At 40.2% G+C, this 26906-nt stretch overlaps 1 protein-coding gene across 2 annotated transcripts in view; it reads left to right on the forward strand.

Annotated features, from left to right (window-relative positions):
• The window catches only part of MACROD1 (mono-ADP ribosylhydrolase 1), a 750918-nt gene extending 726220 nt beyond the window's left edge, over positions 1 to 24698 (forward strand). The window contains exons 5-10 of one of the 2 annotated variants that reach the window (XM_063437714.1): positions 9380 to 9496; positions 10303 to 10424; positions 13429 to 13459; positions 13746 to 13819; positions 17926 to 18024; positions 24582 to 24698. In XM_063437714.1, the coding sequence (XP_063293784.1) occupies positions 9380 to 9496; positions 10303 to 10424; positions 13429 to 13459; positions 13746 to 13819; positions 17926 to 18024; positions 24582 to 24626 (488 nt within the window). In that variant the 3' untranslated portion in view covers positions 24627 to 24698. Of the gene's footprint in view, positions 1 to 9379; positions 9497 to 10302; positions 10425 to 13428; positions 13460 to 13745; positions 13820 to 17925; positions 18025 to 19901; positions 19970 to 24581 lie in introns of those variants that run through there. The other variant, XM_063437715.1, reaches the window with a different exon arrangement.
• Positions 24699 to 26906: the final 2208 nt, after the last annotated feature.

Genomic DNA, 26906 nt, shown 5'->3' on the forward strand with positions numbered 1-26906 from the left:
CCACATTCAGTAGAAAGATGGGTCTGTAGTATCCCGGGTCCGTGAGGGTTTTGTTTGGCTTGGGTAGGAGGCATACAGTGGGTAGGAGAAAATACAGTGTTTACATTGATTGATAGGAATACCTCCAGTGGCCGTCACTCAGACGGCCACCAGAGGGACTTCCTATCATGTATGGCCCTAAAAAGGCCATGTACACGTCTGTCAGCAGAGGAGAGGGGGCGGGCAAAGACCGTAAGCTGAGCTGTCAGTCAGTAGGAGTAGTAGTAGGTAGTGCGCTCAGGACTTCATAGGGCGGCCCTATGAAGTATGTGTGCATGTGCGGTGAAGCTGCGCATGCGCACAAGGGAGCAATGACGCTTCCGAATGGAAGTGTCTGATTGCCCCCTGCTCGCGCCTGCCTATTTTGTCATTTTGACGAAATAGGGGGCGCGACTTCACGAGGCTCCCGGTGCTGGAACGAGGTGAGTAAAAAGGGCTGCCTGAAGATATTCCTCTATGGAGTGTTGTGTTTGTGCCGGCTGTAGTCTGGTGGTGGGGGTGTGGTCATATAATATGGTGAAGTGGTTTTGAAATATTTCTGCTATTTTCGCTGGGAGCGTATGAGTTTGTCCGTCATGGGCCTGTATTAGTTTTATGCGTTTTTGTGCTCCTCTGCGTTTTAGTCTCCAAGCCAGTAGCGCGTCTGCCTTGTTAGATTTTTCATAGAATAATTGTTTGGACCATTGGAGTGCTTTTGTCGCGTCTCTGGCCATGAAGTCCCTTATAGTGTTCCTACATGTTGTCATTTTGGCCATTATGTATGGAGATGGGTTGGCCTTGTGCAATGTCTCTAATGTTTGAAGGTATGTGAGGGCTTGTGCTAGTTGGCCAGCCGTGTTTTTTTGTTTTTGATGCTATGCTGATGAGTTTTCCCCTCAGGACCATCTTGTGTGGTGCCCATAACATACTCTCAGAGGAGACTGTGTTCCTACTAAGGGTGAAGTATTCACTTATTGCTTTGTTTATTGATTCTTTCAGAAGTGGGTTATGTAGCAGTGTGGGGTTAAGACGCCAGGACCAGGTGTGGGCTATATTGGGGATCGATACCTCCAGTGTGGTCTCTGCGTGGTCTGACCACGAGATGGAGCCAATGGTTGCCGATTTTATAATGGGTAACAGCGAGGGTGTGATAAGGAATAGATCTATCCGGGAGTACGATTTGTGTGGGTGGTGGTAGAATGTGTAGTCCCTTGTGGCAGGGTTACGCATCCTCCATACGTCTGCTAGTGGAAGTTGTGTTGCGAATTAAGCAAGTAATTTGTCTCATTTGGTTGTGGGTGGTTGGTGGTGTGAGTTGGTGCGTAGACCATGCCTGCCGGGGACATGGTGGCGTTGAAGTCTCCCCCTAGTATTTTATAGTAGGACGGGAATAGGGCTAGGTGTGCTTGCAGCAATTCCCAGAACTGTTTGTCTGGGGTGTTTGGTGCGTAGATTGAGGTGATGGCATAGTTGTTGGTTCCTGCATGGCCGGAGACCATGATAAACCTTCCCTGGGGGTCTTGAACTACCTGTTTTATGTGTATTGGACATGTCTTGCGCACTAGGATAGCAACCCCATTTTGTTTGCCTTGGGGTGAGTTGGCTTTCTCTATAGTGTCGGTTCAGGATGGGGAATGGTTTTGCTTGGGTAAAATAGGTTTCCTGTAGGAGTAAGAAGTCTGCGCCCGTTCTGTTGGCCTACCTCATGAGTTGATGTCTCTTGGAGGGGTTGTTGAGGCCATTACAGTTTATGGATATGCAGGTTATGTTGGCTGTCATATTGGCTGCTCAAAGGTTTTAGTGGGGTGTCCCTTTCCCTTGCTCCCCAGCAATGGCCGAGGCGCCTGGCACGCCCCCTGTGGGGTTAGTGTGTGGGGAGAGGTAACGTGTGGATCGGGGGGGAGTGGGGATGGATAGGTGTGGGTTGGGTGGGTAGAGTTTAGCCTCTCTGTCTGAATGTTGGTGGTTTGGTAATAGGTGTGAAGACTCCTGGTTATTATTCCTGAGATGCCATGATGTGTGGAGTCGGAGGAAGAGAGAGCCCGGGGGGTGGATCACCAAGTGACACCCTGTTGGTCTGTTTCGCAGATCCAAATTTTGCGTAGTGAGTGGAGTTTTGTCTGTAGGTTTGAGATGGGGGTCCTCTTCATTCCCCAGAGTATGCTGGGTTTTACTTTTGTGTCCATGTGAGTTTGTTTGTTGGTGTACCAGGCAAAGGGAGGTATCTATGTGTGTTGTTCCAGTCCCCTTCATTTGTGAGCAGCTTTTAGACCTCGGTTGATCATTTACAAAAGTTTGTTAGCACAGTTACAGGTGTGCACTTTATGTAGGGTTTGGAGGCATAGTGGAGGAAATAAAAATGTAAGTTAAAGCATACATTGAACATTGCTTCGCTAAGGGTAACAAGCGTAAACTCTTCAACATAACATATTTAAGCATTTAGGATTTTCACATTGCCAGTCATCTAAGGCTTTTAGGTACCCAATACGTGTCTTATCTGTGCAGCAAATACCGTGTGTCCGAGACCTGGTAGGCTCAGGGAGTCGTTGGCCTGCTGCTTAAGTTACCTTATCATTTGGAGCATTCAGATAACCACATACCCAAGACTCTTAAACTCCTGCTCAGTACTAAAACTGTGCTATATATTCTGTGTGTCCTAGGCCGGGTGGATCCAATTATATGTTAGCGCATCCCACTGAGTGGTTAATCAATTAAATAATGCTAAGATTAACCAATGGGTACTGTGTCTCCGTGACCAGGTAGGGTCGGGGATGTGTTGGTCCTCTATTTTGAAGACATGTACAGTTTAAGTTCTATCGATTTACTTTGATACACAAATACCTGAACAATGCAAAAACTAAACTATAGAACTAAACAACTTGCACTGTACAGGGTGTGCAGAATTATTAGGCAAGTTGTATTTTTGAGGATTAATTTTATTATTGAACAACAACCATGTTCTCAATGAACCCAAAAAACTCATTAATATCAAAGCTGAATATTTTTGGAAGTAGTTTTTAGTTTGTTTTTAGTTATAGCTATTTTAGGGGGATATCTGTGTGTGCAGGTGACTATTACTGTGCATAATTATTAGGCAACTTAACAAAAAACAAATATATACCCATTTCAATTATTTATTTTTACCAGTGAAACCAATATAACATCTCAACATTCACAAATATACATTTCTTACATTCAAAAACATAACAAAAACAAATCAGTGACCAATATAGCCACCTTTCTTTGCAAGGACACTCAAAAGCCTGCCATCCATGGATTCTGTCAGTGTTTTGATCTGTTCACCATCAACATTGCGTGCAGCAGCAACCACAGCCTCCCAGACACTGTTCAGAGAGGTGTACTGTTTTCCCTCCTTGTAAATCTCACATTTGATGATGGACCACAGGTTCTCAATGGGGTTCAGATCAGGTGAACAAGGAGGCCATGTCATTAGATTTTCTTCTTTTATACCCTTTCTTGCCAGCCACGCTGTGGAGTACTTGGACGCGTGTGATGGAGCATTGTCCTGCATGAAAATCATGTTTTTCTTGAAGGATGCAGACTTCTTCCTGTACCACTGCTTGAAGAAGGTGTCTTCCAGAAACTGGGAGTTGAGCTTGACTCCATCCTCAACCCGAAAAGGCCCCACAAGCTCATCTTTGATGATACCAGCCCAAACCAGTACTCCACCTCCACCTTGCTGGCGTCTGAGTCGGACTGGAGCTCTCTGCCCTTTACCAATCCATCCATCTGGCCCATCAAGACTCACTCTCATTTCATCAGTCCATAAAACCTTAGAAAAATCAGTCTTGAGATATTTCTTGGCCCAGTCTTGACGTTTCAGCTTGTGTGTCTTGTTCAGTGGTGGTCGTCTTTCAGCCTTTCTTACCTTTGCCATGTCTCTGAGTATTGCACACCTTGTGCTTTTGGGCACTCCAGTGATGTTGCAGCTCTGAAATATGGCCAAACTGGTGGCAAGTGGCATCTTGGCAGCTGCACGCTTGACTTTTCTCAGTTCATGGGCAGTTATTTTGCGCTTTGGTTTCTCCACACGCTTCTTGCGACCCTGTTGACTATTTTGAATGAAACGCTTGATTGTTCGATGATCACGCTTCAGAAGCTTTGCAATTTTAAGAGTGCTGCATCCCTCTGCAAGATATCTCACTATTTTTGACTTTTCTGAGCCTGTCAAGTCCTTCTTTTGACCCATTTTGCCAAAGGAAAGGAAGTTGCCTAATAATTATGCACACCTGATATAGTGTGTTGATGTCATTAGACCACACCCCTTCTCATTACAGAGATGCACATCACCTAATATGCTTAATTGGTAGTAGGCTTTCAAGCCTATACAGCTTGGAGTAAGACAACATGCATAAAGAGGATGATGTGGTCAAAATACTCATTTGCCTAATAATTCTGCACACAGTGTATGTACTTGGCCTGGTATACTCTGGGGCATATTGGCTCCCACTACAGTGTGGTTGAACATTTAAACCGTGCTGGACTTAACTAAGGAATACTGTGTTTTTGAGGCTAGGTTATCTCAGGAATATGGTGGCCCTCTACATGAGATGTCTGGACCTTTGGGGCGTGCAAATTACCAAATTTTGTAGACGCTCAAATGCCCTAACAATGCTATAACGAAACATGGGAACTAGACATTATGCACTGTGTGTCCTAGGCCTGGTAGTCTCCGGGGCACATTGGCTCCCACCCCAGTGTGTTTAAATGATCAAACCGTGTCAAGGCTAACCTTTGAATACTATGTGTTTGGCTCAGGGATATGTTGGCCCTCTACACATGGCCCCTGTACATATAGGGCGTTCAGAGTGCCAGATATTCTAGATATTTAAGCGCCTGTTCAGTGCCGACATTACAATAAAGCTAAACAATATGCCCTGTGTGTCCCAAGCCTGATGGATTCCGGGGTATATATGGCCCATGCTATAACGTAATTGAACATGTAAAAAGTGCCTAATCTAAACAATATGCATGTTTTGTCTAAACCTGATTGGGAGCTGTTGGAGTTTTGGCTCCCTGGAAAGGATATGATCAAAGTTCGTCCGGTGGGGCCCTGAACAGGGCCTTTGGGCTGCTGGGGTTGTCTCTTTCTTGTGTGTTGTCTTGGAGGGAGCGGGGTATTACTTATTTTATTGGTGTTGATTTGGTCTGCCGCTTGAAGTGTGAGGCCCAGTGTTGAGGCAAAGTCCTCCATTTCCGCTGGGTGATGAAGGATGTATTCCTGTTCCCCTTGCCGGACCGTCAGTTTAAATGGGTGTCCCCATTGGTACTTAAGTCCTTGCTGGGTTAGAGCTATTGTGAGTGGTTTGAGTTCTCTCCTCTTCTTCAATGTTGTGGTTGCCAGGTCTTGAAAAAAGGCTAGCATTTGCCCCTGATATTTCGGTGGTGCAGTCCTTGCGACTGCCATGAGCCGTTCCTTGGTGGTGAAGTCTTACAATTACATCTCTTGTGGCTGTGGTGTTAAATGCCAGTGGTCGGAGGGCTCTATGAGCCATTTCTATTTCCCGGTCCTGAGCTGTGGTGTCTGGTTGAAGTGTTTGAAATGGCTCCTGGAGTGTGGGCCAGTACTGTTTCTGGAAGGTCATGGATTTCGTATATTATTCCTCCTGGATCTGTTGTTCAAATCCTCAAGGTTATCTTCCAGGAATTGCAGCTTGTCACTCAGGTAAAATATATCCTGTCTGTGTTGTGTGTTTTTTGCATTTAGGCTCATTATGTCTGTTTCGGCCTGGGTGGTGCGTTCCGTTAAGGCGTTGAGGTCTTCCTTGAAGCCCGATATTTGCCTTTCGAGCTCTGTTGCTGTGTGTATTTTAAATTCTGCGGTGGCCTCCTGTAGCATGCAACAGAGTTTTTGTTTCATTAGCGGGGCTTGTTGTACCACTGTTACTTTGCTGCAGTCAGAGTCTGAGCCAGATTCCTGTAGGCCTTGGCCCCTGTTCTCTCTGGGCCTGGAACATTCTGGCCACTGATGGCGTGCCTTTTTTTTTTTGTGTGCCCCCCATGGTGTTGCTGGTCGGGTAAACCTGTGGGTGGCTAGTGGTGTCTGTTTGGCGACTGGATGCCTGGTTAAATGTGCTGATTGTAGCTAGATGTAATTCCTGAGAGGGAGAGCAAGAGACTCAATCGTCCATCCGCAATGATGATCAGGCTCCGACCCCTAGAGTATTCTTTTAACATTAGCCTCAAGGCGTTTAACCCCTTAAGGACACATGACATGTGTGACATGTCATGGTTCACTTTTATTCCAGAAGTTTAGTCCTTAAGGGGTTAATAGCTAATGGCTGGTCCCTCTCTGACCTTGTCAGATACCCTTCTTACTTTTATTGTATCTATCCCAATAAACAGACCACTAACCCTAATTCTCTTTCTAATTCTTAATCTAAACAGCCACAACCTTCTATCCTGGAGTTTCTCTTACCTTTTCCTACCAGCTTACCTGCTCTGGACTAAGAATCTAGTAATACTCAAAGAAAGCTAGGGGATCACCCAGTCTACCATTATGCATTGTCCACCACTCCACAGGCCAGTGAATTAAGGACCAGGGGATGCCTATTCTCCTGGTACCAGTACTGTGTACAATGGATAGGGCATCATCTGGTCTTGTAGTGATGAGGTGGGGATTTATACTTATTGAGGTATGAGGGTTTGAAGGCCCTTATATTCTAGCAGAGTTGGGTACAGAGAACTTGTGCTTCCCATGGCACTGAAATAATTGGATTAGGTGATTCTAGACCATTCACCATTGTTAATAAACTTCCACCCAACAAGCCAAGAGGTGGAGGAAGCTGTTGGGGCAAATTGTTCGGCCCTTACACAGTTTTGATTTAATTATATAGTTTTCCTCAACAGACATAGGAAAAAAGAAGAGGGAGATAATAATTCTGCTCCATTCCTCCAGTAAATGTTGTTCTACGGGTAGTACTAAAATTTGGCTGTATTTTGGAGAGGCAATTTGCTGGGCTTTTTCTAGATTTAAGCATTCATGTTTAATGTTTACTTTTCTTTTGTTTATATGTATGTATTAAAAGAAATTACTCCTTTTATTGGGGCAAGTAATAAATTCAGTATACAACAGTGCAATTAAGAAAGTTCCAATAAAATACAAATTATAGAGTTTTATAAGTGTGATGTCAGCAAAATGGAGGTGAAAAGACTAGAAGAGTGAGGGTAAGAAAAGAAGCCAAAAAATGATAACTGGGGTCATCTGCACTGACCAGAGCAGCATTCTACATTTGAGCCAGATAAGGATTAATATCCCACAGAGCCTTCGTAAGGTTACCAGGTTGGAACCCCCTGTTTATTCTTTGCAAAGGAATGATTAATGAAACCAAGCAATCTCATGGTTCCGGGTCCTGTCTGTCTAACTCCTGAACCCTAAGTGACCGCCTAATTTCACCTTGTGGTTAATCCTGCTTTGATTTGAACTATAAAGTCTACAATTTTTTTTCTTCAACTAGGAAGCCCATACTTTAATTGCAGAAAAATAAATAATTCACAAAATGTAATAGGAAATATTTTTCTGTTTGCAAAATCCATTTGTGTGCATGGAGGAAGCCATAGTCAATATCCCATAACTGACTAATCAGGGTTTGATAGGTCCAAAGGAGATGCCATAGTATTTCAGAGTTGGCAAAGGGAATATAAGGGAAGCATTTTAATGTGGCCATGTCCAATAGTACTGTAACAAATGCCAGAACAGAAGTTGTCTGTTGCAAACCATCCAAATGAGAAAGACGTGCAAGCTATATAATTTTGTTATATGGTGAAATTGACAGATTTCCTCCCACCCCCTCCCACTTTTAAATTTTTTGATAAATTGTTACACATATAAACATATTATGTTGCATTTTATGTAAACATTTAATTAATCCACTCCCCCAACCGATTTATTCACAAAACCATACGTTAAGCTATTTTGGTAGGACTTTTTCAGCTCTCCATAGTCCCCAGTTTAGTGATCCAGTCCCGTGGGCTTTTGTTTTTTGTGATTTATTTATTTTTTGTTTTGTTTTATTCCAGATAGAAACGTGTAATTCATTTGAGAGGCAGGCATAATAAAGTAGATAAAAAAAAAATCTGGTCTTCTATCTAAATATTCTAGTTACCGAATGTTTACAACTGTGTACTAAGAAAGCATTCTGTGGAAATTAAGAACTATTGTCTGCAGATCATGTTAGATACAAGACCTTCTTATTTTCAGATTAACCTTCATTTGTGCATTATTGCAAGTTGGCATCAAGTAACGTAGATGTTTAGAGCAGTAAGCACGAGGTTGTGTATTACGTGCGTGAGTCAGTAAACACGGTTTTAGACATTATTTGTTTTTGCGCTCTGATTTTGTGTTTTGTTTTTTTCCCTTCATGACATTTCTGCTTCTTTTGAAGCTGGCTGCTCCTTCTATGTTGTTGATTTGATTTCCAGCTAAATTATAAGTTACCAGATTAGAACCAATTCATGAGATGATATTTAATTGTGTCCCACAAGGGAGGGAATGGCAGAGCACAACAGAGAGAGAGAGAGAGGATTCATAACATGATGGAGACAGAGTGAATAAGCAGAAAGAACGGTGAACACCTGAAAGTATTGGGACAAAACAAAAATGCATCTAAAATGCGTAATGATTGAGACACCATGAGAAAGTCTATAAAACTGTTTTAGACAAAATAATATAAATGTCTGTGTATTAACTAAAATAATAATAAAGCATTATATTATTATTACAAGGTGGTAATGGATAACGTAAACTCAGCATTTCCAATACAACTCGCTGATTAATAACACAGAAGAATATCATAATATGGAGTGAAAGAACAAGTGATTAGAGACTGAAGGTTGAGAGGGCTTGTGAGAGAACATTAAGCCTCTCAGTAGATGATGAGGAAGATGATTAGCTATGTACATCATTCTGTCACACAAAGGTATCACCTTTATAGCAGCACCATTCTCTAAAGTGAGGATTCAAAGTTATTTAAACTTCAGTTTAGATATTTTGACCCAAGATTTTAAATTCACTTTGACTCAATATCCTACTTGGCTGATGTGTGAATGTAGACTTCATTCGGAGCAGAGTTTTAAAAATAAAAAAATAAAACACATATTGAACCTTGTACATATTGCTGGGCGATACTAGTAGCTCTGTCCCTGGTGCTGAAAACTAGCATGCTGCTAATACAGGATTTGAGTCTGTTTTTCCACTTTCAATTCATTTCAGTCTTTCGCTTCCTTGTCTCTCTGTCTCTTTCATTGCTTTGCTACATTCATCCTTTCTGTTTTGACCCTCATCTCTTTACTTTGTATGGTGTCTGTCCCACATTGAACACTTCTCCTTGACGCTCTCCAGTGGATGGGTGCATTCACGATGCAGCGGGTCCTCTCCTGAAACTGGAATGCAGCACTCTCAATGGCTGTGACACCGGAGAGGCCAAAATTACATGTGGTTACCTTCTGCCTGCCAAAAGTAAGTCTGATCCCATATTTTCTCCTCTATAGCTGGGGTAGTCAACCTTCGGCACTCCAGATATTTTGGACGGCATATTTTCTGATGCTTTTCCAGCGTTATAGCGATGTAGATAAACAGATGAAAGATAAACCAATCAATATTCCACACCTAGTAGTCATCCACCTGGGCTCAGATCTGTGTTGATAGAACAGGTTTATTCACTAAAGTGTAAATTGTAGTAGACTGAAATGACAAAGTTAAGGCCAAAAATGGCTAATCTAGAAATAAAATCTCTATCTCATCTCTACTTGTCAGTACCAAGAACATAAAACATCTGTAATAAAAATATGACTGTTATTTTATCTTAAATCTAGAATCATGTGGTATTGAGAAGGCAATTGCAAGCTTTAAGTTTTAAAATAGCCGAGCTAAAAAAACAAAAAACCTTTATATCACACTATTCATGGTTTGTGTGAATTAAGTAGTTTGTATTGGTTGTTTTTCAATTCATTTGCAAAATAGCTTGCAAGTTGAAGATTTATCCATTTTGGCTATTCTGGAGTAAAATGTGTGATATAGCCTTGTCAGTCCTCTGCAAATTCCCATTTTAGCAAAAGGCAGCTAATTCTAACTCCTGAGCTTCCTAAAATTTTCTGTTTCCCCTTTCTGTGTTTGTAGGTCTTCATATGATCTCTTCGAATACTAGTTGTAATATTGTACAGCCTGTGCTTCACTTTGACTGAATTACATGAATGTCAGTGGCTAGGTACGGTTTTTGCTAAAAGTGTCATTCACAATTTTCTTGTTTATTTCTGACATCCAAGGTGTCATTCATGCGGTGGGTCCAGTGGCTAGGGGCGACCCACAGCCCAGTGACCAGGAAGAGCTGAAGAAATGTTACAAGAATAGTCTGAGATTGGCCGAAGAGAATAAGCTACGAAGTGTGGTGAGCGAGCCATGGAATGAGGGGGTGGGAGGGTACCAGTATGTTTTGGTGTATCTCAACCACTAGAAATAAACAAATATATATTAGAGGTGCCATTCTCAACCTTATAAATAAGACGTGCCATTCTCAACCTTATCATCGCCCACTTTCTGTCTCTGAAAACTGGAGAATTAGATAAATAGGAATCAGAAAAACCATTTTTTTTTTCTCATCACTCTCAATTATGCTTTCTCGTGCTGAATATGATGATTTTCTTTTACACCTTTTGTTCCACCAAAGTGCTTTCTCAGTATTTTTTTTTCTTCTCACTGTCTCTCATGTTGTTCTGCAGCTGTCTGTATTTTTTTTCTCGTTTCTTTTTCCTGTGCACCTTGTGGTTTTGCAGTACATTAGCACCCCTAATGGTAAAATGCAGGAAGTAATGTTATGTATTTTTAGACTTGTTTGAATTGAGTTTGTCAAGTCTTAAGGCCTTGAATTAGGATATTGTAATTACTTTCGTACAATTTTGTATATAAAATTGCTTTTATTACGGAAAATGAGCTTCAGATGACAACAGTATGTAACGTTTTTTCCAATAAGAAATGGGAGCATTTAGATATACAAGAAAAATAAGTGTTTAATACACTTTTTCCACATCCACAAGTAGGACACATAGTTGCATAAAATTTAAAACCAGGAGTGAGTGGTCTTGCAGGACAAAAGAATATATAACGGTTTAAAACCTGAGTACATTCAGTGGAGTGCTGGTCCCAAGAAGGGGCTCCAAAGTCCTCTAACCAGCACTTTAAAACGCATTTGTAGGACAGTAGTAAAACAATAATTGGTGACGAAAAAAAACGACATTTGTATGTGACACTAATGCACATATTGATATTTATTTTCTTATGTTATACTGAGCCCTATGTCACCATTGTCCACATTTGTTATGTTAAAATTAACTTTATTTTCAGGAGTTTAGCCTGGAGTGAAGGTAAATGAGCTCTGTAATGTAATACAATTATGAGTTTTGCAGGTAGAATGGGGCCTTACTAAAACCCTTGAGAGCTCTGTTATATAATCAAGACCACTTTGAGCAAATCACAACTTAAGAGACATGATGTGGCTGTTGAAAAGTCTTGTCCAGGGCTAACATTATTGGCGAACTCATGTTGGGAACTAGTGTCCACTACACGATTCTAAGTTTTCATACATATGATTTGAGTTGCAGTTCCACAACATCTCGCTACCTGTAATTTGTACAGCAAATGATGATACACCATCTCTTGTGAACATGTTTACATTTCTGCTTGTCAGTGTCCCCATGGTCATGATGCTCATTAATTGCATCTTTGGACAAGCTTCAGTGTTTGGATCTTCTTTTACTAGACTGCTTAACGTTTGGTCATGTAAAGTGCCATGGCATTTCTTAATTCGAGCCAAAAGGGGTAGCCCCCTTGATCGTATGTCCCTGAGAACACCACCCATAACAAGTTGATAGGGTTTAAAGGAACACTTTAGTGTTAGGAATACAACATGTATTTCTAACACTGTGTTCATCTGCCAAAGTGGTCCCCTTCAAAGCATTGTAAAGGGTTAAATAATCCTTTATTCACTTACTCAATTCCAGCACCGAGGTACGCCTACTCCAACATCATCTGATGGGGGGGACCTAATGCACTTGCATGGTGAGAGCATTAGCCTTTCACCATAGAAGCATTGCCACTGGATGTGGCCATGCAGAGTGTGAGGACGTCCAGGGGCGCTTCAGGGAGTCAAACTCCATGAGACTCCAGGAAGCACATCTAGTGACTGTCTATTTTAAGGGACAAAATAAGGGAATAACGTCTATGTATTGCCATATTAAAACAATAGTGTACTTTAATAAGGACCATAAAATTATGGTTAAATGCCTATTCCATAGTCTTTCAAATCCACAGAAAAGCCACATGCCAGCTCAATCTTGCCAGAAAAAAAAATCCTTTAACTAAAAAGTGCAGAAAGCTGAAAAAATGAAATGTATGTGATTACATGCAACACTTAATCATAATTCCTATTGAACCCCACAGGGTATGTTCAAACATTATGATTTTTAAGTTGTTTTTTATTATTTATTTTTTTTTATTTTACCTTAAGGATATTTTACACTGTTGACTACTAATGTTTAATGCTGGAGTACTGGTACATGTTGTTACTACCATCCAAATAGACCACTTCAATCAGTGCACAGAAAACACTATATTTTTTATAGAAAATAGAATATGTCAAGGATAACGTGGGAGAGACACAAAGAACAGACCTGCCCATGTGCTATTTTTATATGTAGATTCAATAAAGGTGTTATTGTTCGATTGGTTGAGAGTATTAATTTCCCACTGCTGAGGGATCCAACTATTTTTTCCATTATTTAGCTCAAGGAAGTTCCAGGATAAGTATTGGGATATTGCACCTAAATAACAGCTGCATTGTAAGAAGGGGATAACTTTGTCTGCTTATCTTTGTAGAAGGAGGTACTTGCCCAGTCTAAAACAAAATCAGTAGTCGTTCGAATATTTGTGTGAATATCGGGGGGTGGGTTTTCTCCATTGAAGCAATATGGCATCACCTGCTTTAAAAGAACCTTGCAAAGTATCAACAATGGACTGACTTGTGGTATGCCTTAAATACAGCTGACTCTCCATACCTGGAGAACTTTTATTTGCTATGATTCCACTCTGATGAGATATATCTGTTCTCTAGGCAGGATCAATGGCTCTTACATATGTATGAAGTCAAGAGAGTTTGACAATAAGCCTTAAGGTCACCAGGCGTGTGTTGATCTGTTAACTAAACATTGTTAATGGTTCTTTAAGCACAGATATGTGTCAGTACTTGTGTTTGCTATTATTTGTACTATTCTAGATAAATAGTACTTTCTGAACAATAAGTGTAATAGCTTCAGCAACATTGGCATTTAGTGATTTAATACCACAACTGACAATTACTGTAATGGTGTAATAATTGCCTAATTATCTCCATTGTCCAGGCTTTCCCCTGCATTGCCACAGGAATATATGGTGAGTTTGTGTGTGTGTGTGTGTGTGTGTGTGTGTGTGTGTGTGTGTATGTATGTGTGTATGTATGTGTGTGTTTTATATATATATATATATATATATATATATATAATATATAATATTTAAATATATACATACACACTACATACATATAAACAACTATTTCTAAAATTTGAGTGTATATATATATACTTATATATATATACTCCATTTTAATAAATAGTTGTTTATTTCAACTTTACACTATTTTCAGTAAAAATGCATATTTATAATTAATCTGTCAATGCAGGGTATCCATCGGAGGATGCAGCTGATGTGGCTCTCAACACAATAAGGAATTGTTTGGAAGAAAGCCCCGATAAGGTGAGTACCAAAAGTTGGATTCTAGAAAGAGGAAAACAAGCATTTGTTTATAAAGAATCATATGCGAGTTATCAACATGTGCATAGTATCTGTGAAATTGGAATGCAGATGGGCATGGTCTGTGGAGGTGGAATACAACAAGCTGACAGGCAGTTTTTTAGATGTGTTGGTTACTCTTATAGCAAGGGCAAAGGTGAAGGCTTCTCTGACATCAGGAGCCCTTTATTTTTTGCAATTATTAATAGATTTTTAGTTTTTGTTTTTTTAATTTGTTTTGTTTTCCAGTGAAGGACAAGTATATTAAATGAGGTGCCTGCGCAGTTAGATGCCATAGGCAACCAACGACTGGCAATGTGCAGAGCTTTTGCTGCCAAATCCTGCCATTTAAAACCAAAGATCGTAACTTTGATTCCTTTTCTAATGTACATATTTTGATTACATCAGAATTTTTTTTTAAAATTCCAACAAAGTCAAAGACAGCTTTTCATATATGATGACTTTTTCAGTCTTTTCTTCCTACTTTTCTTTCTCATACCCTACTCTGGTTCTGACTGTCCCTTGATATAGCTACGCAGGGTACGTGTGAGTGCACATGGATAATCAGGGATGAAGTAAATATCCACCGTTTGGAGTTTGTTGCATTATGGGCATTTCTTCAGAGTTCTATAATATCTATGGCAAGAGTCAGGGGAATCTCTATCCATTCATATTTTCAAAAAAAATATTTTTTTCGTTAAGCGCATATTTAACAAAGTGGATGAGACGGCTCACTTAGGGGCATACCTAGATAGAAATGCTATGATTCTTGCGTTAGTCAATGTAATTGGTATTATGTAATAACACCTTATTATTATTGTTGTCAAAATTTTGTGGAATTCTGCATTTTGCACCACGGTGTTATGCTGTTTCTCAACCAAAAATAAAGAATTGGAAAAAAAACAAACTATTGTATCTCTATAAAAACATAAAACTGTCAGTGCCACTTTAAGATTATATACCTACTGTACGCAAAGTGGGTAAAGTTCTATATGAGTTACTTGTACTGTAGATTGCAGTAATGGCCATAATGTTTGTATTGAATATTATAGAATGTCTCCTTTTACAACTAACTGGATTTGGCTGCTAAATGACATGAAGCAAAATCCATACCTACCTGTCTACAGATTGCATTTCATTGTTGTAGTTCACTCTCTCCCCTCGTGGGTTCTGGGTAACATAGTGCAGATGGGACTCTCTGTAAAATAAATTAATTCTGGATTGTTTTAGAGTTGGAATTGGACACTTTGACCTGTTAAGTGAAAACAAATATTGCAGACTATAATTCCAGCCAAGAAAAGAAAATTGCTTCTACAGCAAAATAAGTATAATTGTCCTTTCTTCAGACAGAAAGTTTTGCATAACTATTTGGCAGACTACGAGTCCATCAAGCATTAAGTGATCAGTCCAAGATATTACAACATAAACAGTGAAGTGATAATGTGTTCTGTTCTGCAGTTAGAGTTTCAATTCTCTCTACATGAGGGACCAGAACCCCACCATCCCTTCCGCATAGAATGTGTGTCTTCAGGCTTGTCCTAAAATCCTGCATTATAAAGTAAAGTACATATAGTATCCATGAAAACAACGACCCATGGACCCTTTCTAAGTACACTGCAAATGGCGATTGCACAAGTCCTGGGAATTATCCATCATGGGAATCCTAGCATATAAACAGCCAACCAGTAGACAGTTAAGCTGTAGAACACTCCAACTGTCAGAGTAATCAGCTTCAAAATCAATGAGGCAGTATTATATTCTCCAGTTTATTTCCACCTGGTCTAGGGAAGCTGACATGGACAAGTATTCATCCAGCTAGCCTGAAGCTAGTCTTCGTTTGTCCGCTACTGACCACACACAATAAATATATACAAAGCCTAGACACACCTGCAGGAAAGCAGTGGAGTGTATATGTCAGGAATACACCTGATCCAACTTGCAAAGTGTGTACCAAAACCTAACAAAGAAGAATTGGGCTGTAAGGGGCATATTTTCAGTCCTTAGAGTGTTCAGGCTGAACACAACGATGGTAAAGAAAATTGCCAACTACTACATAGGCATGGGCAAGCCAAAAAGGGATGACCGAGGAGGAAAGTAGTTCAAGGATGACCAAGAAAACAGAAGCTCAAAAAACCAAGTCAGGGATGCCTAAATTCAGAAAATGAAACAGTTTGCACATTATAACGATGTCTGGAATATTATTTGCATTTCCAGAGGATATAGGTGCATCCATGAGTTTGATGCACTGGTAGGTTTCTGCTGGTGAATGTCACTGGAGACTGCGCATCGTTGGCGAGTACATACCTGTCAGAAACCATTACAGTATATTATTTGTGAGGAAGTAATCTGAACAGTAACCCACATCATTTTCCAGTTTCTGTGCGATCCAATGTTATTTTTAGCAACAAAAGAAGAGCGAGTATTTATATTGTATGATTTCCTTCTATTGTTTTGGATACAGTAACTATGTTATATGACAAGTGAGTGAACAAGATTATCTCCACTTGTCCCCATTCACAATTATTTAATTGTATTTAATATACCTTGCTCATCAAGCTGATATCCTGACTCCATGATGCAGAAAGACATATTCTTCTGTCTTTGTATAGTCAGTGCAGGCGAGGGTTCCCTGATTTTAAGTGGTATAGTGCTATACTTCAATAGATCAAGTGGCCAGCTATGATGAATGAGTTAAAGCGGATTTGTCTCTTTTGGGAGTCTTTGCATATTTTGCATCTCCGGTTAGGGTCAGGTGGACAAGGGGTGCAGTGGAAGGAAGGTTTACTTGTCCTAAGCCTATCCACACATCTGCTGCCATCTTCTTCCTCTAGGTTGTTTTCAGAGATGAGCATAGTCAAAGTCAAAGAGTTGATGAGAAACTGATGCAAAAATAACTAATCTGGAAAAATTATCCAACTCTCCAAAATCAAACCTTGGCTATTTTGTTGCAGTGTTTCCCTTTGGAGTTATTGTAAAGGGACACTCCACTGCCCAGATACAATTATTTTAAAAAAATCATTATTTAGTATACTTTCCCCTAATGAAAATATGCATGCAGTTATTGTCATTGGGGATATATTTAAATATCGCTTGCAAAAGCTGCAGATCTCTTGTCTGCTGCCTTTGCAAATCCTCCCCTTCTAACCCCGCCCAGACTTCCTGTGGCTGTCCAATCACAGACTTCCTAATGCAGCAAAATTAGAATTATCTGCAAAGCAGGTGCTATGGGCAATGGCTGTATTTTGAGTGTAGCCCCACTGAGCTAAGCAACCAGAAAGTTACTAGACCTGTTGTCTGTTAGTCAGCAGGTGTAACAAGGTTAACTTATAAAAGTTCTAATTTCTATTGAAATCTGCACTTTTTGTAAAATGGAAAAAAGAGGACATAACCTTTACACATAATTCACATCAGCATGCTAAAGCACTTTGTGTGTGGGGTGTTTATTTAATCTGAATAATTCGGAGTTTAGTGAATAACACTCATTGGGTGAAGTGAGGGAGAAGAATGGAAATATAATACACGTGGTGATATGGAGGGAATAAATGGAAAAAAGATGGTCGGAGATAGAGGGTGAGGAAAAAGAAGAAGAGAAGAAAATGAGCAAATTGTAAAAAATAAAAAAAAATGTGATGGAGAGAACTGAATTAAATAAGATGGTCATGGTAAGAAAAACATAAAGGAAGTAGAAGTACTAAAATAATTGAGAAACATCGAGGCAGAAAATGAGATCTGTGGGATTCAGCACTGGAGTTAATGAAAGAGAAAGAATGGGAGAGGAAATGTAAGATGTGACGGTGGTGGCTGGTTAACCTTGGCACTGCAAATATTCCATTATTATGGGAAATGTGGTAAACAGCCCCCTGGCGAACTTAGTACTGCATGTTTATAAATCACAAACAACGTTCCACCTTTACACTGGCCGAGAAATGTACATGGCATTCCATTGCAGTGACAGGACTAGTCAATATTATGCCCTAACCTGTATATATGCAAAGCAATTGATAGATCTTTGTATATAATCGTTTGTACGTGTACATTCACAGTCTACTTGCATCTGATTTTGTCCTCAGTTTGACCGAGTCATCATATGTGTTTTCCTGAAGAAGGATGAAGATATTTATCTTCAGAAATTTCCTGAATATTTTCCTCTGGGTGAGTGGCAGTATGTGCTAAAAAAGTACTCTGAAATGTTTTAACAAATCCTTTTGTCATTTAAGCCAAGCGTTAATGAGTGCAGAGAAATGACAAACTCGAACAAAAATTCTGTGTGTTCTTGGAATAAAGTCCTACATGTTTTGGACACCATTCTTATCTTTGTAGCGCTCCACTGTACGTTTCAGTCGAGTTCCACTCTAACTTGTATTGCAAACAATAGAGGACAAGAACACAATAGCCATCGCTGATCAAGCAGAGAATGCGCCTTATGCAATTGATCTCGATGTGTCAGAAACTGAACTATGCATTGAATTGAGCTGGAGATCTAATCAGACAGCACCTAAGTATGAGAGAGGAGTGGTGGCTTTTATAGACGCAAACGTGTCCTTATGTTCAAGATAAATAAAATACTTAAAAAGATTAAACCTGGCACAAGAGACTGACTAAAACTGCTAGGAATATGACCCTGCAGCATAATCTCGCACACACAATGTACTCAGTGGGTACCTTTCAAATGGCCTCTTACGCTAGAGCTGTATAGATTTTCACAAAAATCCTTTAATTATTAGACCTCAATAAGATTTTCCATGAGGTGTTAAAAATACGATCCCCATACTTTGTCCATTTTCCTCTTTTTGTAAGACATGGCTATAAGTGAGGGAAAGGTCTTGAAATCAATATAGGAACCCCACAAAATCAGGGGAGACTGCCTTTTCCTAAAAATAAATCTGGCACCCCTTAGAACCATTTCATACTTTTAATCACACTGTTTTTGATAGGCAGAGTAGCACTCTGTCACTGGAGAGGTTGTGAGAAAGTGCCAGTGGAACACTGCAATATTATGTAGCATATATGAGCTCAGTTGTGTTGAAGGGTTACTCTAAGCAACGTGACCCCTTCAAGGATTTGAAGTGGTCATGGTGCCTGGAGTCTTTATGTGCTGCGTTACACTTTGAAACGTCGCACATACAGAGTTTAAACTTCTATGCTGCCAGAGATGTAACTACATCAACGGCAGCTTCATTGGGTCGTCTGCTGCCTGCCCCGAACATAATGTTGGTTTTAATAAATGTTTTTTGTGTTTTCACTAAATTTACTTTGTATCTCTTGTTGTACTGTCAATGTTACAGATACTGTGAGGATAAGATGACAACGTCTTGTAAAATATTGTTTTTAGATCAGAACATTTGACTGCCAGAATGTTTCCACTATGATTGCTCATAAACCATTGTAAAGTGGGGGATTAGTCACCCACCTATACTGTACACATGACTGGTGGAAAAAAAAATGTGTATTTAGATTTAAGTGCAGTGAATTATGTGCTTTAAAAGCACAGATCTCTCCTGTCTGTCCAATTAACTGTTAATGGAACGGGGTGCAGGAAAAATATACAATCCCAGCACCTATGAGCATTAATTCCACAGGCTGGCAAATTATTATTATTATTATGATATTTATATAGCGCCATTAGATTCTGCAGCGCTTTACAATGGGTGGACGAACAGACATGTAGTTGTAACCAGACGAGTTGGACAAACAGGAACAGAGGGGTTGAGGGCCCTGCTCAATGAGCTTACATGCTAGAGGGAGTGGAGTAAAATGACACAAAAGGTAAGGATAGTATTAGACTAGTGACAGTTGCAGAAGAGGAATCAGTCAGGAGCTATTAACAGTTTAATTGATACACTTTTATGAAGAAGTTGGTCTTTAACGACTTTTTGAAGGAGTGGAGACTGGGTGAGCATTAACTGCAGTACGTTGCCATTAAAGTAGTAGGGGACAGCCACAACTGCACTTTGCCTTACCTGCTTCATCAGGAATGAGATTAAATGATGCTCTACGGAAAGAGTAATGAATAGGTCTTTTATTAAAGCATGTTCTGCTTTTTCAGCCTGAAACAGACTATGTCCTCAGTCAGGGAGAGTGGTAAGAGCTTGGTGTGTGAGTCATGAAAACGTAGCAATAGATTGTGTGTGTGCTTGCATGCTCACAGCAATACGTTGGAACATGTTTGCGTGCAATACACTATAACATAAGCCATTTTAATGACATTTTAAGAAAATCTACTTCTGCAAGTGCAGAAATATTTCTAACCAGACACATAATTGATATTCTCACATTAATAGAATGTTTTCTATAATGGAAATAATTTTCTGCTGAAACAAGTTGGTCTTGCTTTTTGTATTGCATTAATTGTCTTGTATTATTAGCTTGACATTGAATACTTACCTATAGAAGGAACTCTTTGGTGAGGTTTTCTTCCAAGGTTGTTTAGGCCATTGCTTTGTCATCTCTCATCTGGTCGATGGTTGCTGTTTATGCTCCTGCTATGTATTTTATTTTTACTCCTTACATGGAACTTCTGATCTGGGGTCACACACATTGTACTCAGATCCACCATTGAGCATCGAGGCAGAATAGGCAGTACGGTTGAATGTGACCAGTTCAAACCAGAGTCCACTTCTTTCAGCCTGGTTGAAATATCTCACCTAACATAACTTCACTAACGATCTGCACTAGATGGGTGGCCCATAACAAGACTTCATTGACTGCTCTCTTACCCCTTGTCAAAATCATTGGTTCGACGAGGATATCATGCAATTTACTATTAATGCTGTAAGGATGCCATGCGCGAGTGTGGGTGCTCCAGTCTTGTATTTGATGTTCCTTCACTGCACTCACCATTTTGCGGTCTGTGGCATGATCACCTCCCCTGCTAGCCTTCTCATGCCAGTTGCCAAGCATCTTATGTCCCTCCCAAGCCAGATATATCACAGCACTTTTACCTGTTTTTTTGCTCAGCACCCATTTCATGCCTCCACCACCATCTAATGTCTGCTTGTCATTCATTTAATGTCCTTTTCTCCCATTGACCTACCATGTGATATACATGACTCTCCTTCCCCCAAACATTCTTCTTATGCTACCTGTAATCCATCCCATGCCTCTCCTTGACCGTCTTTAATGTAATTCCCCTGACATCCATCCCACCCCACCTCCCCTCATACCTATCCGTCTCTTACATGCCTCTCTAAAGATTCTCATGCCTTCTCCCCAGACATAAATTTAATGCCCCTTGACATGCTTTAAATTGCCCTTTACTTCCCATATTTCCATTTTATGCGCCATGCCAACCATTCATCATATGTCACTAGTTCTCAATTCATACCCGCTTTCACCTAGTGCTGTTGTGTCCCTTCCACCCAATGTTCTCTGTCGCTCACCTGATGTTCCTGGCACCGTTCCTTTCATGCCCCAATTAATCTCAGCCCTAAAGCTGATCAAATTTCCTTCCACAACCTCCCTAGTCTCACATTAACCTCTGCAGCACCCCTTTCCTTACTCATTTCCTATATTCCAATTCTGTCTGACTGTCAGGGTACCTGAGGTCTCTACCTCCGAAAGAGGTAGAGACTTGGCCGTTCATCCATCCGGACGGTCTGATTTCCCCCTTCCTCGCGGTCATTCCGGTCATGCAAAGCCGGCCGCGAGGGAGTGACCCCCTTTTATAGCTTGACGTCCGGAAGTCGACGTCAGGACGCCAACCCGGAACGACCTGTCACTCAATTGCTTCAGGACCTATCAGGACGCCTCGGAGGCGTGTTTACTTTTCTGAACAGGGCATTTAACAGTGCTGCTTTCAGTAGCTCATTGCCCTGTCGTGGTTCTAGCTTGCTAGTCACTCAGTGCTCGTGTTTTCTAGTTATCCCTTTTGGTTTTGACCCGGCTTGTTTGCTCTACTCTGCTTATCTCTGTCTTCCTTGATTCGGCTTGTCTCTCGCTTACCTGTCTTCTGTTACCCTCGACCTCGGCTTGTCTTTGACCATTCTCTACGGTACTACTTACGTTAATCCGGCCATTCTAAGGTCCGGTATACGTATCTGGCTACTGTTTGTACTCTGCGTGTTGGATCCCTGTCCCGATCCTGACACTGACATGTCTCATTGCCTCGAATTCCAGTCTCCACATTCATTCCCTGTCTTCTCTTCCATCCCCCTTCTCCACTTTATTATTTTCTTTCTCTGTTGCCTCCCTGTTTTATAAAGCTGTTTTGTTATTTCATTTTCCCTCAGGCATCCAATACTCTAGTGCTTAGTGGGAATGAAGTTTCTCTGCATGTTCTGTTAGATGGATTTGTGAATCAAGGCCTAAGAAACAGAAATAGCAATAAGGCATAAGAAAAGAAAAAAGAATGAAGATGTAATGGTGCGGAATAAACCACCACCATTACCTCTAGAGAGGTTACAGGGGGCATTAGGGGCTTGACCCCAAACAAATCAATAAGACAAAAAATAGAGGAATGGGGTAAAGAATCCACTCGCTAATGGTGGGTGGAATCCACTCCCATTCAAAAATACCCCCTTATGTAAAAAGTAACATAGATATGGTAAGAACCTTTATTAAGAAAATATATTTGGTAATACTGTATGGTCAAAAATTAAGGCACCTACTATCCCTTGTTTTCTACCTATGTAATTATTATTATTTTCAGCGCTCTATACAATATTTTTCTTTCCATAAGCACAAGATCAGACCGTGCTTTCACCTATTCATAAGGGACATTGGTGGTTTTACTTTGACCCTCTCGAGGCTCGTATACCATTAACCCACTTGCTCCCTATACTTAGATGGTTTTAGGAGCATATTATCCGGGCTTTTAATAAGGGTATTTTGTTTCACCTCATCACGGTTTATACACATTTATGGTGCATTTAGTTTGGGTAATTTTTTACTATACAGTATTACCAAATATATTTTCTTTATAAAGGTTCTTACCATATCTACTGTACTTTTTACATAAGGGGATATTTTTGAATTGGAGTGAATTCCACCCACCATTAGCGAGTGGATTATTTCCCCCATTCCTCTGTTTTTTGTCTTAGAGATAAGGCATAGTTATGTGAAAGTATTTACTGCTGGGAGGAAGGGCTATAAAGCAAACATTTTGTTGTGTATAAGTGAAATATTTACCATCCAAATTCTATCAGCCAAAATATTACCTATATGTATATGGAATATTGGTGAAATACATATATGAAAAACTAGGTGTACAGAAGATTACAGTGGTAAACTACGTGTATAAATGGTGACGTTGTTAGAATTAAAAATAATACAATAATTTTTTTATTAGCATTTATTAATGGCATTTCCTGATCCTCACTGAAACATCTCTCCTCATCTGACTGTGCTACCCTTGTCTTATGGTGGCCTCCAACTCTTGCATACTTCCAGATCTGGTAAATGCAAGAATGGTCGAGTGGGTCCAAAAGAGGTACAGATGGTGAGGGGAGGTGGGATAAACTAGAGAATGGGGTCAAAAGTGTTAAAAGCAGCAGAACCATCAAGATGAATAAGTAGGGAATTATGGCCTTGGATTTTTTCCATTACTTCTCGAATTGCGAACTATCCAATTATGGAATTCCAACTATCTACTTGACCCGCATCAATCCGGCTTCCACTCCAAACACTCCACAGAGAATCGATAATGAATAATTAGTGATGGCAAAATACAAAGGCTATTATTCTCTACTTATTATTCTCTTTCTGCCACTTGCAACACTGTTGACCATCCTCTTCTCCTCCTCACCCTTCACCACCTTTTGCCTCAGTCGTTCCGCACTCTCCTGGTTCTCTTACTTCATCTCTAGCTGCTCCTTCAGTGTCTTCTTCTCTTGTTTCTCCTACACCTCTGAACCTCTTGTGGTTGCCATTCATGGAAGCTCTGTACGGGGACCTCTTCTTTTCTTAATTTAAACTTCCTCTCTTAATATCACCTGCATTCTGATGATACCCAGATCTTCCTCTCCTCGCCTGATCTTTCACCCCCTCTGTTGGATCATGTCTCTGACTCCTTGTCTTTTCTCCTTCTAAGGCTGACACTGTAATCTCTAACCCACAGGCACATTGTCAAGCTCGCAGTTTAGTGATGCCGGGCTGGAATGACATCATATTCCGGCACCCTGCATCACCACAGAGGGCGCACATGAGCAGTGAGGAGCAGGAAGAACAGACTTTGCTCGCTGCTGTCAGGTTCCCGTCCCCCCGGCTGGGTAGATCTTAGCAGAGTAGGCACCTGCAACGTGGCCTTAACAGTAAGCATGTACTCGCGGCTTGCTGGGCCACAAAGATATCCATTGTGGGCCGCGAGTTTGACATGCTTGGACTACAGGATATCAGCCCACTGAGCGTTTTACGAGATGACCAGCTTGGCCCTGCTTGTAACGGAGCATTACTAAATCTGCCTTTATGTATTTATTCAGACTCTCAAACCTCCCACCTATGGCTGCAGTACCATGTGCCTGATCACACCTCAATCATGTCAAAATACTGGTAGTTGATCAGACCAAACTTTATTTAATTTTGTTTCCAAAGCATAATGAAGAAGAAACATTTTACAAAGATAATTCAAGCCAAGATTTAACATTTCATTGTGCTCAGAAACAAATTACATTGTAAAATTGCATGTTTGTTTTTTTTGAGAGATGTGTTTGGTATATGTCAGAGTATTAAAAAAAAATAATGCTCATATTACAGGATTCTTCTTTCTCTACTTACAGACGAAGATGATGACGAGAACGCTGAATCTGATCCTGACAATCCATATACATGTGTTTGAGTCTCCAATATTCCTGCTTTCTTCCTGCTCCGTGTATTTGCAGTGATATTAGTAAAGTCAATACTACAATCAGCTTTATGGCGTGATTATTTACCCCAAATAAGAGGCACAAGAAAGTGGAGAGAACCTCCCTAATCATTTCTTTAAGAGCTGAGCTTAAAACCACTTATTGATTTGCCTTTCCATTAATCAAAGAGACAGCCAGAGACCTGTCAAGGTGACAGCCACAAACCTCACTAGAAGATAAATGGTGCCAAATGCATGTCAGGGAAAGAGACAGCCTGTATATGACAGGTCTCCGATTGTCTCTGGATTTCAGAGAGACAGAGAGCTGTTAAGGACACAGATGTAAACCTCACTATATGCTGTGTGGTGCCAAATGTGCAACAAGGAAAGAGACCGTCTGAAATCAGGAGATGTAGATACAGTGAAACAACCAGACTTAAGTTAGAAATGAGACAAGGCAGTCAATGACATGATTAATAATAAAATAAACTGACAAATTCATCAGATAGAAAAAAGTATGTCTGGTCAAGCTACATCTGGATATCTAGATATTAAGTCTTATCAATGTCTCTTTCTTAAGCAAATTTAGAAAGAGACATTTATTGGAACCAGTGCAAATCAACACACAGACATTTTAGACAAACAAGGACAGCCAGAGTAAAAGGGAAATATTTAGAATCTTGGAATAAACCTGTTTGATAGGGGGTTGATATAATAAAAGTTCCTGGACAAAAAACAAATCTGCTTCCCAGAGTAACTGCTATATACTTGTCAAAACGAGAAACCACTGCAGAAAGTGAAAAGCACATCTTTCGAGACACCCGGAGATTTGTCTCCCTCTAATAGGTATCTGCAGTTACTCTTTAACCGATCTGTCAGAGATGGATGCATTTATAGACTTGTCATCTAGACAGACAGGCATTTTAGAAAAAGGTGACACCCTAAACTTGTAACATGAAGACAGGCAGTCAGGATTAAGGGCATCTCGTGGCTCGGAAAACACAAAAATGCTGAAAAATAAAATGTAAAAACCACTGGGAATTGAAACATACAGTGAGAGATTAACAGACGTCCATGGTATAAGATAAGATTGCAAGGTCTGTTCACTATGCTAACCAAGCTAAATGTTAGGAAACATGTTGTGCTCTGTTCTGGCATACTACAGAATTAATCTATTACAAATATGAAGAATTTGAATATACATGCTTGTGATCTGTGCTGGGAGATGCACAGATCTCATACGTTTTATTTTTTGTGTGTTTGTTTTGTTTGTTTTTTTTAAAGTGTGCATCATTGTTGCTTGAACATGGGAGCCAGGGCCAGATTAAGAGCCCATTGGGCCTGGTGCTGACATTTATGGTGGGCCTAAAAATCTTATCGACAGAAAACACTAAAACTGTTATAACTCTCTAGCGTCATGTATCTTTTGGAGGTGGTGCTAGAGGGAAACTCACAGGATATAGCTATCAGAAAACATTTTTGATAAAGCCCAAACCTGGGCGAAACGCGTTAAGTGAAGGATTGGAAGCTGCATTCATATATTTTATATTATTTTTAATTAAAAGTTTAGTTTTTTATCCATCCTTTTGATTTCATCATCCTTTCTGGTGCTGCTGGATTCCTACTATTTCTACATATCCTCTGGTGGGGATTATACCACCATAAACCACGACTACCAGAGCAAGTTATTGCTCTGGAAACTGTAAGTAGGATATTTCATTTTATTATTTCCTGTTTGGATTTTATACTGTACCATTGGAGTTTGTATTCTGTTTTTTCTCCCCACATACGGTGGCTGAGGTTGGATATCCCATACTACCTACATCAACATATCCTAAGACGGGGATTATACCGTCCAGGCGATATACAGCAGAGCTCTTAGCAGCTCTGTAAAGTGTGAGTTTGCCTTTTATCGGATATTTTGCACATATGTGTATCCATTCATTATAGCATATTGCACTATTGTTTGTATTCTTTGTGTTTCTCTTGAGGTCTTCATACTGAATTGTACTAATCAAGATTGAGATGTATGTATAACATATTTATTTATTCTACACCTCTGAGCACTATTTAGGCGCGGTTTACCACATTATTTATTTTTTGTGTTTCTGTTCACAAATAGCAGGTATTGGGAAATCCTGCTGGTTCACTGCTGCCACACTTTTTTCTGGTTATATAGCGAGCGCCTAAACTTCTTCTCTATTATCAGAAAACATACCCTATACCAGGGATAGGCAACCTATGGCACATGTGCGCACTCGAGGCTGCCAGTGC

This window comes from Pelobates fuscus, chromosome 12, assembly GCF_036172605.1.
Source record: "Pelobates fuscus isolate aPelFus1 chromosome 12, aPelFus1.pri, whole genome shotgun sequence".
Taxonomy (NCBI): Eukaryota; Metazoa; Chordata; class Amphibia; order Anura; family Pelobatidae; genus Pelobates; species Pelobates fuscus.